Here is a 15,865-nt window from a genome sequence, read left to right as displayed (position 1 = left end):
TTTCCACCAAACTATATTACACTTAAAGAAACTAAAAAAGCCATTAGGTAAACCAGATGTTTGTCTTTAAAACACAGTTACGAAAAACTTCATGAAATTGTTTTTCAATATTCTTTTTTGGGCAAAAAAAATAGTTCAATAGCGAAATTTTTATGTTAACAAAATCAACAATTTAAAGAAGAAAATGATGTTAATATTCGGTGTTGCCACCCCTAGCTCTAATACGCTCATGTTCGTCTATGGAGTCAATTAAGGTGACGACAACTTCTTGCGGGATATTAGCCCATTCTTTTTTAATGGCTATTCTGAGGTCTTGGAGTTACCCAGGAGCCGGGATCCTATCTCTAATTCTTCGTTTAAGTTTATCCGACAGATGTTCTATAGGATTCATACCCTGCCTACGTGCTGGCCAGTCCGAACACGCTATACGCTATATTATTAACCAAGGTTGTGAAGGCAATCATTCTAGACCGAGCGCAAATTAGAACCCGAAACGCGCAGCGTGGAGGGCTCTAAAGCGCGAGGTCTAGAACTGGCTTAACAAACGTGGTTAGTATATACTATTTTTTTCACTAGTAGCCATGAAGCATGCAATTGTCGACTGGTCTAGAGGTAGTAAAGTTCAACTTTTGCTACCAAGGTTAAAAATGCAAATTGAGGTTATGTATGAAATTCTTGATGTGATTATTTCTTAAAAAATGGATGAGTATGGTAGTTGGTAGACAGTGGAAGATAAAATGATCAATTCAGCGACAAGTGTAAACGGTTTTCTTTGCGTCAAAAAATTGAAAGTCTACTTTTTCAATTTATAGTCTTACGGTTTCTACTAGTAAAAAAATTGTATATCAACCACGGTCTAGAATGCTTCGCTTCACAACCTTGGTTAATAACATACTATTTTCCACTAGTAGCATTACAATGGCTAATTGTCGGCTTGTCTAGAGGTCTGTAATTTGGAAAATTGTCAACCTTGGTCAATAATGTAAACGTGAAGTTGGCCGCCTAATATGACAACTAACCACAACTGTCAGAAAATAAATAAATACCTTTTTTGACAAGACATCTTTATCTTCAGTTAAAAACCGAGTGATTTCTTCTTGTCAAAATACAAAAAATTTTTTGGCTTTGTAACTTGCATTTTGTCGCTTGGGAAATGACATAAGTGGAGGATAATTTTCGATCCTAATATTTTCTTTTGGAGAAATTGTGCATTTGACCATTGAATACGTTGCCCATAATGTGAATGCCTTTTTTGTCTTGGCCTGTTCTTGGAAATAGACCATAAACACATTTGCAGACGTTGCTCCAATTGTTTTTCCAAGCACCAGTCTTAAATTCTGAATATACCTTCAGGTATAGTTTTTTTATTTTTCTGGAAGTAGCTGTTCTTTCATGCTCAGTGCCGCCTCTTTTATTTCAGGAGGGGTACCTGACGGTTCACTTTCCAACATTTTTCACTCAAAAAATTATTAAAAACGGGAAATATGGAGAAAATTAAAACAAAAGTTTTGGACTGTTAAAAAATAACAAAATTCCAAAGCTTACTAAAATGACATAAGTACACGTCTCCTTTAATGCACATCAGAAAAAACATTTTGAAAATTCGTAAACCTCAAATGGGCTACTAGTGGAACAAAAAAATATTGCACCTTTTTTTCAAGATAGCGACCGAATGACAACAGCCCCAGCCTTAAAAATTCAGATTTAGACTCATGGCCAACCCCCTTACGAAACTTTCAAAAAATAAATCGCTTTCTGTCAAATATTGCAATTCTTTATAAAGTAGGTAAAACAATGTTCGTTCACAAATGCAGAAATTTATAAACTTCAATTATAGAAATTTGTTATAAATAATAATCTAAAGTTATAGTTTTGTGTCATTATGTTCTTTTTATCCCATTCCTTAAATTTTTAAAAATTTTCAGTTTTTCAGCATGAGAACGATAGTAGTTAGAACAATTACCTCTTAAATACAATTCATTTGAATTACTTATTAGGTACTCGTGCAACTCTTATTATACTTTAAACAACGAGATATTTAGTTACAAATTAGGTTTTGTTTTAAAAAATAAAGCTTGTAATTACCATTCAGTTTGCGAAACTAACAGAATAACAGCTGAAACTCAATAGCATGCATACTGCTTGCTTTTAAAAACAGCATCCTTAACAAAAACAGCGCATTTTTCTTTCACGTTTTGCATATTTTTGTTTTTACTTCCAGAGTTCAGACTAGGAAAATATAAATGTATCCATTTGCTAAATTGTTAATTTTACATTGTCTAGACGTTCCATAAAGTATGAAAAGAGTTTTCTCTTTTCTGTCTGTTTGCGATGTTATTGAAGAGATAATTTCGACACTACAGAACTAATTGCTGTGAAATTGTCAATGTTTTTTAAAAATATCGTAAAGGTGATAAAGTTCTAACAACATCATGACGGCATTTCAATATTTTGCTAGGTAAATGCAATTTAAATATTTCTAATATATAATATAGTTCTGATTTGTTAATTAATATATACTTATTTATTATATAAATATAATATATGTATTTTTGCCTTCAAGAGCTAGATTTAAAACAAAATATTTTTATAGCATTAAGATTTTATAATTTAATTTAGCAAAGATATGTGAAGAAAGCAATAAAAAATTACTTCCCTCATTTTACAGAAAGTTTAGAAAAACATTACTGTCATTATTATCACACTATACCTATCCAAATTGATACGTTTGTCCCCACTAAAAAGTTGAACCTAGATTTGGGTGTTTGTGTTTCAAGGACAACTGAAGTTCCATTCTAAATAACTTTAGACCAATTTTAGAAACAAATATCAAAAACATACTGATTTAAAAAATGATCTTCAACATCTTTATTTTCAATTTACGTATGGTACAAAAATTTCTGAATTCACAAAAGAAATTCTGGAATATGAAGAAAACATTTAAAATTTATTTTATATTTACTCTTCTGTATGTGTACTCCACAATTTCAAAGACTCAAATATTTTCGCAAGAACAAAAATTTCGCGAGAACAATCTGTCTGTGCGGTATAAAGTAAAATCCTATATTAATTCTTATCCTATGAAATACAAGACCCCCCCCCCCTGAAGTAGAAAGAACACCATAAATTCTAAATATCACTTCCAAAATATATGGTTGTCCAATTCTATATCGATAAATAAATACTTTCTTACTTCAGGGTTCAGTAGTAAATTTTTGAAGGGCTTTTTTTAGGTCAAAGAAACCGGGTGCGTTTCCAAATTTACTCAAATAAGCGTTTGGACGAAAAAAATCAAATATCGTCCTCTCCTAGAGTTTAGCGCAAGCACTTTTAAAGTTGAACAGCTTTTCAGAAACATCACTTTCTCGTGGATTCTAAGGCCACGTTGCTGTAGGAATTCACAAGACTGCAAAGCATCTAACCCAAAATCAACTCATATTGTTCTATATCTTCAGAAGATCTAGCAAGATAAGTATCCAAACAGCTTGATTCCAACAGGCATAACAAAGCAGTTTATTCTTTTCTGAAGTACTTCGTTGTTTTGGGACTCTTAACCCTGCATCTTGGTTTCCCAATTTTTTTTTCTTGACTCAAACAATTTGAATGCAGCTTTTGATGGTACTAACAGAATTAAAGATTTAGCTGTGTCTTGTCATCGTACATTTCGATTATCATTATATTTATCGCACATGTTTCCAGGTGTCAAAATGCATTTCAAACCTGCAGTACCAAAAAAATTAACTCGAGGACAACTGAATTAATTCGGTTTTAATAAATAATCTAACACCGCCTAAGTTGATTTAGTCGTAAGGATTTCCGCTTTCCCAAGCAATTATTGGAGCTGTTTGTGCCGGTGTGATTGGAATAAGATCTTTTCTAAACCGGCTGGTTGGCCCGGTAATGAACCCGTTCAATGTGCCAGTCACATTCAGCTCTCTTACACTTCTTTAACTGCCTATCCTGTTGATAAAGACCCCTTAAAAGAGACGTAAATTTATATTATCGAAATCGACTCAGCCTAATTCCGTTTAAAGGCAGCATTGACGATGCTTACCCATCATTTCGGCGGAATCCCACACGCCTGGCGCTAAATTGACTTTAAAAAATCGAAGCTGAACGCCGGTAAACACCGGACCTGGAAAATTAAGGTATATTGGGAATAACCGAATTCAGACGGGTTGGATGATTAAAAGTGAAGTGCATAACTAAAATATTAAATTCGTATTTAAGCGAAAAGCATACTCGTGTTAGAAGATAATGAAATTAGTTAAGTACTTAGAAAATTCGTTTTGCCGTAAAAAATAAATGCATACAGATTTGTCTTGAAACGGAATTAACTACAAAGCATTTTAAAAGTAGAAATTATTAATAAAATATTTATATTTCTAACATACATACAAAATTTGACAGCAATCGGTCCAGCAGTTTCGGAGATGACGTTTGTAATAAAAATGGATACAGACACCACACAGATAGACAGACAAACAGACGGAAACGGGACACTACTTTTTTCGTACTGTTGGAGTCATGAAACGTCGCGAAAACATAAAAGTGGACATTCGTCCGATGGACTCGATTACTATACTTTCTTAGCTTATACTCGGGACGTAAAAATGTGTACTGTCTATGAAATATTTGTTTTTTATTTTACAGAAAATGTTATTTTTTTAACAGGTATCTGGTTTCTAAAACCGTAACCTTGTCACTTTCCGTGTTTTTTATTTTGTCTTAGGCTTGGGGTTAAAGACGAAGTTCACAGGAAGCAACATCACTTTATTTGACTTAATTAATTGCAAGTCGTAGGCGTCGTAGCTCAAAAATCAAAATCAACAAATCTCCAAAACTCGTTTTTATTGGCTTCAATAACCAAGTTGTGGCTAATAAAGCGAAAACACTATCGAAGCAGCTTCAGTCAATGAATAAAACTTCGGTTTATGACTAAGGTCCTCTTTAGTCGCGAGTTATGAAGATGAGTATGAAATAATCCTTAGTGTCATGCATAAGTATGGAGATAACGTTTTAGTTACACGGTAGAAAAATAATATTAAATAATGCCACCATTAGGGAATAAATGTTCATTATTCAGCAAAATAACTTCGTAGATTACTAAAATTCAGGAGACAGAACATCTTTGCTTCCAAACAGCCTTGTTGGGACTTTTAAGCCATGAGTGACTCATTCATCCAGTGCACATATACCTGTAATATCTTTGAAAAACATGGATCCTGCTTCCAACGTCTACAGTTTTAATTGAAACCGTAAAACTTTATAGGGTGAAGGTGTTTTATTTCTTGCTTTAGTACTCGTGCGTCAGAACATTAAACCAGTTAAGCCACAGCGGGAGGTATATTAATTAAAAACCTCAAAAATTTGAGTGCTTTCATATTTTCCTAACGTTGTAAATAACAGGAGGAAACTTAAAATTTATTTCTGTTCTGAAAAAGAAGCGCCTTAATCGTGATTCATGATAAAAGGTCAGGAAGGTATAGTAAGGCATATTTCCAGTATATGTCCTACGGGACTATTCTTCGCGTTTCCTGTCATCTATACTCCCACAAGACTACATGCAAAGAATACTCTGGCCTCCAGTATTTATCCAGAGTTTGATATTAAATGCGACGAAAGTTATAAACGTACCCGTTTTGAATTAAAAGAGTTTCCTTACGTAAGTGTTTAAGTGCATGTTATAGGTACCGAGTCGTTATAAATACAACATGTGAATGAGTATTATCGGATAAATCAAATTTATTAATTGAGTTAGACGGTTTAAACTGTTAACGTTGCACCATGGAGTTTGATTTATTAAATTTGTTGCACGCAATGGGCTTCCAAAAGAAGCTTTCAAAGTTTCTTTTAATCTCTTTGAGCTGGTAAATGGCACTATGATTTCGCGCTGCTGTTGGAAATATTGCTTTATTACATAGCGTATATTTCATTTTAAAATGGGTTTACCGACATGACAAATCAGCAATCTGCCAGTAGCAGAGTCTACAATTTAACATCTAGATAAAAAAATAAACAGAATTTGGTGGTGTTTATGATGGCTTTGTTTTTTGTTTAATATTTCTTGCCTTCTATTTGCATATTTAAATTGAACTGTGCCATGTGTCCGCTTCGTGTTATGTGTGCCGCCGCAAATTTAAACTGCACTTTGCAACAACTGCTTTTATGATATTTTTACTTTCCCCTTCATTTAACGTAATGCTTAGTGCTGCAGGTTGTATACTGTTGCAGAAATCTGAATTCTAGGATTGTTTTTATGTTTAATAGAAAACGGCGAGACAAATTCTTATTATAGCACAATACACGAATTTTTGCAAACTTTGCATTCTATGTTTTATTATTTTACAAAAAAACAAATTAGGTACTACACAGAATACTAAGATAATATTAAAGACAAATAATAAGTTGTTTTGTGTCAAACTTCTGTTATCTGTGGGATGTTGCGCTTGATTCTAATTATGTTTTTTTTTTTCAGTTCGACCACTTCATGTGGAGATAATGATTAGTAACAACCCACTTTCAGCGGACCGAGTATATGAAATACCATGCCAAACGTTCGGATCAAGACCACCGGCTAAAATTACCTGGTCCATGGATAACAAAGAGCTACTTCCACCAAAATATAATTACTCCCAAACGGTAGGTTTTTTGATGGATTGTTACGAATGTTGATTTAGGTAATTAAAGTTTAAATAATGGTAATTGTGCAGCAAAGAGAAACATGGATATTATTTCATGGAACATTTACAATTAACCTTTTATTTTGCCATTGTTTATACACAATTTACTAATAAAAGCCGGCGAAAAAGCTCTCACCGCAGCTTAATTTAGCTTTTGTTTATTAATACAATTTTACCTATTGACGGAATTTTTGTGAGTAGGTCTCTTAAGACAAATCTTAAATACAAAAGGTTTTTTGGAATTTCGTATTACACAAAAATGAATGTTTTTCGTTTTCGTCTGCCCGTCTGTCGTTAGCTCGAAGAAGATGGAATTAACTAGTCAAAAAAAATACTGAAATAAAATTGAACAAAAGTTATCACTATTACTATTATTCCACAAGTTGGTCAAGGAATACAGGACCCCGCCCTTATAGACAAACGGGTAAATCAGAAGACCGAAAAAGAAAATAGATAAATAAGATAAATACTTCATGCAATATACACGAAGTAACATACTGTACACAAATCAATTCTATACAAATGCAAGATTTTAAAAATAATTTTCGAATACAATCCTCATATAAGTAGTAACAAATAGAAAAGTGTTTGCCCTAAATAGAAATATGAATTTTAGTTTTATGCCTAGGCGGAGTTTTGGTAATCTATAATCTACTCGTTTCTCGTATTCATGTGTTTTGTTTAATTAGAGGAATGTTATGTTTTATACTTAATATTCATTCGTAAATGTGAATCCAAGGCAGTAGGAAAATGTTGTACTTTTATTTTCCGAGCGTAAGTTAAGGAAGTATTGCAATCGAGTCGATGGGGAACTGACTACTTTCATAATTTCTCAGTATGTCATCATCACTAGCGTACAAAAACATGGGTCTCCCGTTTCCGTCCGTCTATCTGTCTGTCTGTCTAATTCACTGTCCGCCGTCTGTATCAACTGGTGTTAGGCAGATAGATAATCTCCGAAACTAACGCTTTACAATGGAAAATACGTCTTCTATCTCAGAAAATATTTTTAATTATAGACTATTCAGAATACTATGGTTTTACAAGGATTATTACAAAACTATGAAATGCATTAGTTAACTTATCCAAAATCGAAAGGTTTGAAATTTTTCTGACATTTTTATTATTGTTTACTGAGTTTTGGACCGCCATGACCATATCATATATATATATATATATATATATATACGTATCCAACCGTCGTTACCAAACCCATCATATTAAACAGACGTTACCAAGCCCGGCTGTTTTTCCGAGTATAATATAATAAATTTAATGGTTTTTGCAATAACAAACTTAAAAAAAAGTAGAGGGGTAAAATTATTCCTTGAAAAAAGTTAACACCATATTCATCCAACGTTACCAGACCCACTATGTCCAACAGCTTTCTCAGTCCCATTTCAGTATAAATAACACAGTAAACCGACGTTATCAATCCCGACACTGTTGCCACATTAAATTTATGGAAAATCGCTTCACATTGTATTGATCTGTAAAATTTCTTGTGTATCTTGAAAGTTGGATTTACAACCAGTGATGGATATGCAAAAGTGTCACAAAAGAAAATAAGGAAAACCAAAAATATATCTTATCTGCCTGTCTTTTTGACGCCATGAGTGCCATGACAAACGGATAACTCATTAATAAAATTAACACCAAGGCGATTTTTTTATTAACAGATATGCAAGTTTGATAGACATTAGTAACATTTTCTTTTTACTAGTTGTACATGTCTGTCGAGTTAGCTCAACCAAAATTTGGATACCTATTCCCACCTAAAATTTCAAGAAAATTTATAAAATAACATAATTTTACACTTGCGATTTATTAATGCAATTTTTATTTGACCTTAGGCTTACAAATTTGTAAAAAAAATGTTAGCACAAAAATTTTCTAGTTTATTTCATAAAGTTTTTAAATGATATCTAAGCTTTTCTTACACATAACATAAATCACAAATTAAGATTTTTTAATATTAAAATCCTAAAAAAATCGAAATTTTTACCACAAAATGGTACAATATGTGTTAGAAACTTTAAGATTGATTTAGAGATCTAAAATTGCATATTCTTTAAGAGTAACTTTAATATTTCAAATTATTAATTAAAAAATTTAAGAACGCTAAACTAGTAATAAAAAGACCCTCTTCAAAAGAGTTACAATGCTCCATAGCAATTATTTAATCAATACTTGTTAATAAGGGCGATTAATGATTGCCTATTAACAAACGAGTTGGTTGCAATACTTCTCCGGTGATTGCAATTTCATACACGAAACTACTAAAAATCAGTTCCAAATTTCATGATATTTATAACATTTAAATAAAAAATTTCACATCAAGTGCGCGGGGGTATATCTGATTGCTGTATTAACCCATTAATATATAAATCGATTGTTAATAGCCGTAATTAATGAATGATTTCGAGACAGAATCACCAAAAAATGTTTTTAAGCCTAGCTGGCAGCTTTAGAAGCACAGCAAAATGCTCTATAATTTTATGCAATTTTAAGCTTGTCTCTGTCTATATTGTTACATAGAAAAACATAATTTCATGAATTATCGGTAATCTTAGTGTCAAAACTCAATGCATAAAACGTTTGCAAATTTACAGGCCCTCGAAGGATCTCGATCCCTTAATAATACTTAGCGTGGCAAACGCTACAATGAAATTAGTACATGTGAAGTCCATGTGTCATTTTTAGTTTTCGTGTACATATTTTGTCTGAACCATATGAATTCTGCAAAATAATCCTTATGCTTGCTGAGACACATTTTAAGACTTTCATCTTTCTCTAGATTGTCTGTCATCTAAGTATACCGGGTGTCCCACGTAACACTTTCGGCACAGTAGAGATAACAATCAGTAGAGACAGCTCGCCGTTTTTCGTGACCCGTTTTCGTGGGTGGTCGTTCGCATTATGACCGAATGAGGGCGCCCAACTGACGTCTAAAATATTTGAAATTTGGCAGTTTTGTTACAATATTTTTGCCGGTTTTGCTTGTTTAAGACTGATTTTCCGGTAGAATTGTACAAATAGTGTAAAAATGTAATTTTCACAATAAAAGGTAAAATCTTTGTCCGATGAATTTTCATACAGGATCCCTGTTGTGCGCCTTATTCTCTCCATCGTGTTTGGAATTCTTGGAAAAGATAGTAAACATAACACACTTTTTGTTTAAAAAGTCGTCGCAAACGGACAACAACGGTGGTTATGAAATAAATAATAAAAATTTATTATATATGATTCCGTTGTTGTGGTAAAATTAAATATAAAAATAATAAGAAACAAACTACACGTAACAAAAAATTATATAAGCAGACCTTCTCTCAATAAACAATTTTTTTATTCATCATGTATATATATATATTTTTTTTTGACCTACACAATCTTGAGTTTTATTTTGAAACGTTGCTTAACCCATAAGCAGTCGCGCGTGGATAAAAATGACCCAAGCCGTACATTTTGTCAAATATCCTTTTTCGCTTAGTCCCTATGGACTTCCGGTTTCATGAATTCCTTAATTATTCTTACCTGCGTCGACCCATACCAATTACCTGCACTTTATGTGAGCCGACAAATATGAATTTTTTTTGTAATAATTTTTTTTAAATAAAAATTTTACTTTATATGATATTACGCTTACGGGTTAAGTTGTTAGGTAAAATGGGTTTGACTATATATTAATAAGACGCCTTTGCCAAGACAGACGCATTAGAAAACTGTTTTGGATGGATTAGGAAACAAAATGGAAATTCTATTAACCCCACATCTAATCAATTTCAAATGGCTTTTAGAAAATTAATCATACAAGATTATTTTGATGAAACGAACACAGGTAATCAAAACTGCGAGCCTGATATGGAAGAAATTTTAAAGTTAAATGTAGGTCGTCGTTTTGATGATGAAGAATCAGTCACCACGATGCAGAAGACCACCTTAAAAGATTGTGATTATCACTTTCACACAGCTGAACAAAACGCAATTAGATATATCTGTGGCTACCTAATTCGGAATGTTTATTAGTACACAGTTGTAGTGAATGTGAAAAATATGCAAATGAACATAAAAGTTTAGACAACAGAAGCATATATTCACATTTCAGAGCCTACCAAACGAAGAATTGCGAGTTATTTGGTAAATTATATATGCCAAACGATAATTTCTTTTTTTTTACATTTGTGAATTAGAGCAAATTTTTAGTGAAAATTTTGAAAATATAATTTTACAAACAACTATTTTGTTGAAATTTTTTAATTTATATAAGCAAGCTACATTTGTTCATCCATGCCAAAACTTTCCATACGATTATTTGCTTGCTTTGTATGCTAGGATGAGATTATTTTATGCACTAAAATTTGTAAATGCTAGCTTTAAATTTACAAATGCCAAAGGTGAAAAAATTAATAGAAAGAAAATAATTTGGCAGCATTAACTTTTTTCCTTTTTGTAATTTAATTTTTATTTTATTTATTTTTTCTTAAATAAACCTCTTTCTTTTTAGATGAATTTATTACATTATTTTTACAATGATAATTAAACCTCAAGTATTCGGGGAAAGAATGTGCGAATTGTCAAATTGTGTAAGTAATAAAATAAAAACTGTAACAAATCATCGTGTTTATAAATTAAATATCGACTTTTCTTTTTTCTTATTGCGATTCACGATTATACGATTTGGGCAAACTACACAGTTTGCAATAAATTGCGTACACGAATCAATTTTTGAAATTGTAAATGAAGTGATACTTTTTAAATTGGGTGGCGACATCTAGGAATAGTTTAGGCAACGACCACCCATGACAGCTTAAAATTCGGGTCAAAAAGAACAAAGGCGGCGACACGAGCTGTCTCTACTGATTGTTATCTCTACTGTGCTTTCGGGCACAATAACTCAGGTATTTTTGAACGGATTGTTATGAAATTTGAAATGTAGGTATTTTGATAGATGAGGATTAATATGAACCGGTGAGAATAATCATTATCTTGAAAAAGTAAATTTTCCATGCCTTAATTTAATTTTGAATTAATTAACTTTAATTAATTTGCATCACTTGATTAAACATGAAAAATAAATACTGTATGCAAAATTTCATCTCCGAAATACGTCTGGTTAGCCAAACCGATAAATTATTGCGAAAATAATTCCAAAAATTATTAAAGGATAGGTTACTATGGAACAAGAAACTGCTATCCTCGCATTTTGGACACCCTTGCGGGAATTTGATACCTGTTTGCCAAGCGTTATTTTTTGAATTTTAAGAAAATACTAATTTTCAGTCATTAATTTTTTTGAGACAGCTGTATAACCAAATCTAAAAAATATTAATGCAGTGATAAATCACAAGTATAAAGTCATCATATTTTGCATATTTAAGATAGGATTTATTTAGCAAAAATTTTGAGGTGATGTCATCAATTGTTTTTTAGGGTGGATGAGCAAATACATTCTGATCAAAGATTTACTATGTTTATGATAATCTTAAACATCTCCATGATTTTAAAACATTCGGTTTTGCAGTTCCTGATTAAATTAATAAAATAAATCACGCATTCAATAATTTTTTTGTGTCATCCTGTTTATGCAAATTCAAAAAATGTGAATAAAATTTATACCGCAAAATTTTGATGTTTCATAATTTTGATTTTTTTCCAAAATTCTGCACTTTTCGGATAAAACTCAATACGAAGTCATAAACTACATGTGTAGGACTATGTTATTTCATACAATTTAAAACCCATTTACTATGTGCAATTTTAAAGTGACGTCATCACATTGTTGGTGAGGACGATTAGACAAATTTTGGTTAGCGTTTTACCATCTACATGATATTCCTAATATACTCGTAAATACAAAATTTGACAACAATCGCCCCGTACTTTCGGAGATTATCTGCCTAATAAAAATCCAGGTCTGCAGACAGACGGACAGACGGAAATGGGAGACCTATTTCTTCGTCCTGTAGGGGTAATGAAAGGTCGAGAAAACGTAGAAGTAGAGAGTCGGCCGATGGACTTGATTACAATACTTCCTTTACTTACGCTCAGTAAGTAAAAAATTAACTAAATGCGAAATTCTAACGAACAGAAATAAATAAAACATTTGCCGACAAATATATTCATTAAAAAAAAATTGAATAAAAACTAAATGTTGCTTTAAAAAGATTGTTGTCGAAATCTACCAATAGATGTACAAATTAGATGTAGTTAAAAAATGATTTCTGTCAATTAATATTAAGTGAGAATCAATTAATTTAGAATATAATCAAGTTCCTATCTTCAAATAAAAATTAAGTAAAATATGGATACGTAGATCATTATAGCGAATTTGAAAATAAGAGAGGATTAAAAAAAAACTACACTTACAGAAGTATACAATTTTGCACTTTTCAAATTACATTCAGTTAAACGCTTTGGTGACCTAACCTGACCACGTTCATTATAACTATAAATGCTCATTCACAATGGGCATAAAGCATAAGGATGTCATAAGGATCAATGCATAAGAATTTATGTTTAGAGCTCTATTATGCTTCTATTCGTTTACAATGAGCATAATGCTTAGGACATCCTTATGCTTTATGCCTATTGTGAATGAGCACTTATGCTCATTGTGAACGAATACAACCATAGAGCACTAAACATAAATTCATATGCATTAATGCTTATGACATCTTATGCTTTATGCCCTTTGTGAATGAGCACTAAGGCATAATTATGCAAAATTTTGCGGAGTCGTTTTCTAATTTCTGAAATTAATTGTCAAATGTTGTATAATTTTTATATATTTTTCAAAAAATTGACATATATCGTCTACTAAATATAAATACAACGATCTGATTTAAAAAAAATAATTTTTAACTTTCATTTGTTTTTATCTACGACATAGAACTTTTGTTTTTTAAATGACACCACACACTCTGAATATTTTTTTAAGATTCATGTAGAGATTTTTTCTAAATTTATTGATGTATCATAGTGTACATAATACGTTAATATTTTCAAACATTAATAATTTAATACATCATATTTGCAATAAAATGTCTTGAGTTAATAATGTTTTCGTATAGAAGTTTAATTTTCAAATTTAAAACTCCTATACATTAATAAGTGTTATAAACCGTGTTAAACTTGCTATGTAACAAAAATTTTGGTACATTTTTCCGTCACAGTTACCTTGCTAAAAAAATTAAATTAATTTTTACCACAACTTTTTAACAAAATGCGAAACATGGTACATCAATGTATTCAGAAAAAAAAATCACAAGAATTAAAAAAAATATCTAGGATGTCATTTAAAAAACAAAAGTTGAATGTCATAGGCAAAAAAAAGAAAGTTAAAAATCAGTTTTACAATTAAGATCGCAACACATTTAAAATGATTTAATTTGATCTATTCAAAAAAATAAGATAGCTACGGTCCCGGGCTTTTTTTTTCGAACATATGGTATATTTAAACTAAAAAACCTTATCTTTATTATTTTTATTAAACATAAGGCTGAATTATGTATTTAGTTAATTAGCATTTTACCCCCGTCTCCACGATAATCCTAAACTGTATCTATAATTTCAAAATAATCTGTATAGTATATAATTTTGGAAATTGTCTCTAACAAGAACGGCGGACAAATGACAATGAAAGACATAATTTTTCATATTCTAGGTCTAATAAGAGTTATGTAACATCGAGAAAACATGAAACTAGCCATTCCTCAAACGATTCATTGTAAAAATGCTTTATTAATTCAAATAACATATTTTTACTTAATGCAAGCAGTCAGATACAAGTAGAATAAGAAAAGCACTCATGATTTTCTTAAATACTGAACTGATCTGCTAGAATGCAGTGTTGCAGATTTACGGATCTGGTAACGTTGGTCCGATGTGGACGATTTTATGCAGGCAGATATTATATACAGCTAAGCGACACGACGCCCTCTGCAGAAAAGGGGAATGAACTATTTCTGTATAAAATTTGACGTTCAACAGTTTTACCAGACCCACTTTTTTATTTCAATTTTTAATTGTACTGGGCTCAAGAAGGCGATATACATGGTTAAACGTTATCAGACCCGAACCCGGGTCTGGTAACGTCTCAAAAGGTCTGGTAACGTTTACTAGATATAGCGAGTCGGGACTGTGTAAGCGGTATAACAACTATATATATATATATTAGGGTGATTCAAAAAAAAAAATTTTTTTTTTTTTCGTGCAAAGAGGTTCAAAAGTTTCTTTTCAACGTAAAAAAATACCAGTTAAAATTTGAGCTCTTAATATTAATATTAAGACGGTCCGCATCGCGTTTTTCTATTTCCCATAAGAATAACATGGGAACATTTTTTTTTGCACCTTCTGATTTTTATTGCTAACCCGTCGTGTGTCGTGAAAAAAATTCAATCACATATTTTTATAGAGAATTGAACGCTCTACAAAAAGTGTCTCCTATGATTTTGCGAGAAACCTGATAGTTGAAGAGTTATTTTAGGCTAAAGTTAAATTTATCGCAAATTTTGACGTTTTTGATACATTACAATAAATTTGATGGTCTTATTGGAATAAATCACCACAAAAATTTATACACATTTTAAATTTAGTTTTTTAAACAGTAATTGTTTATAATTTTATGCTTTATACTGTGTAGGTATATCTCCTCCGATATTTCACTGATTGATTTCGAGTCCTTCTTTGAAATCTTTGAGTTATTTGTACTTGATAAAAAAAAACATATTGCTTCTAGGCGACTTCAATGTAGCAAATTTTATCAATAGCACAAATAAAGATTCAAAATCTGATTTAAGTGTTAACTTTCTACACTATTGAAATAACTGTCTTTGTGCTTCTACCTCGAAAGTTTACAATTTTAGGAAAGCAAACTTCCCAGAGCTCTATAACGCTGTCTTGAATCTTGATTGGTTTGAGTTAGAAAAATTCACTGATGCCAACGAAGCTTGTGATTTTTTCTATATGTACTTATTTTTTTTCTATATATTCTGTGTTTGCCTTATATGTGCCATGCTATAGAAACAAATGTTTTTCTCGCTCATACCTTCCATGGTACAGCAAATAAATAATAAACAACATAAAAAACAAATTGAAATATTATGAAATCTGCAGGTTTTAAGATAACGTGCAAGGTAATATTTCAGCTGACCCAAAAAAAATTTTGGAGTATATTCAAAGTA

General features: G+C 31.4%; 1 protein-coding gene across 2 annotated transcripts in view; it reads left to right on the top strand.

Moving 5' to 3' along the window:
• The window catches only part of LOC135136108 (nephrin), a 669,732-nt gene that overhangs the window by 601,321 nt on the left and 52,546 nt on the right, over window positions 1-15,865 (top strand). For both annotated transcript variants that reach the window (XM_064065236.1, XM_064065237.1), the window contains exon 7: window positions 6,479-6,642. In XM_064065236.1, the coding sequence (XP_063921306.1) occupies window positions 6,479-6,642 (164 nt within the window). The remainder of the gene's footprint in view (window positions 1-6,478; window positions 6,643-15,865) is intronic.

This window comes from Zophobas morio, unplaced genomic scaffold (assembly GCF_036711695.1).
Source record: "Zophobas morio isolate AGI-343-1 ecotype UQ-CSIRO unplaced genomic scaffold, CSIRO_AGI_Zmor_V1 ptg000026l, whole genome shotgun sequence".
NCBI lineage: Eukaryota > Metazoa > Arthropoda > Insecta > Coleoptera > Tenebrionidae > Zophobas > Zophobas morio.
The sequence above is the reverse complement of the archived record's forward strand: the minus strand, read 5'-3'. Positions and strand labels throughout refer to the sequence as shown.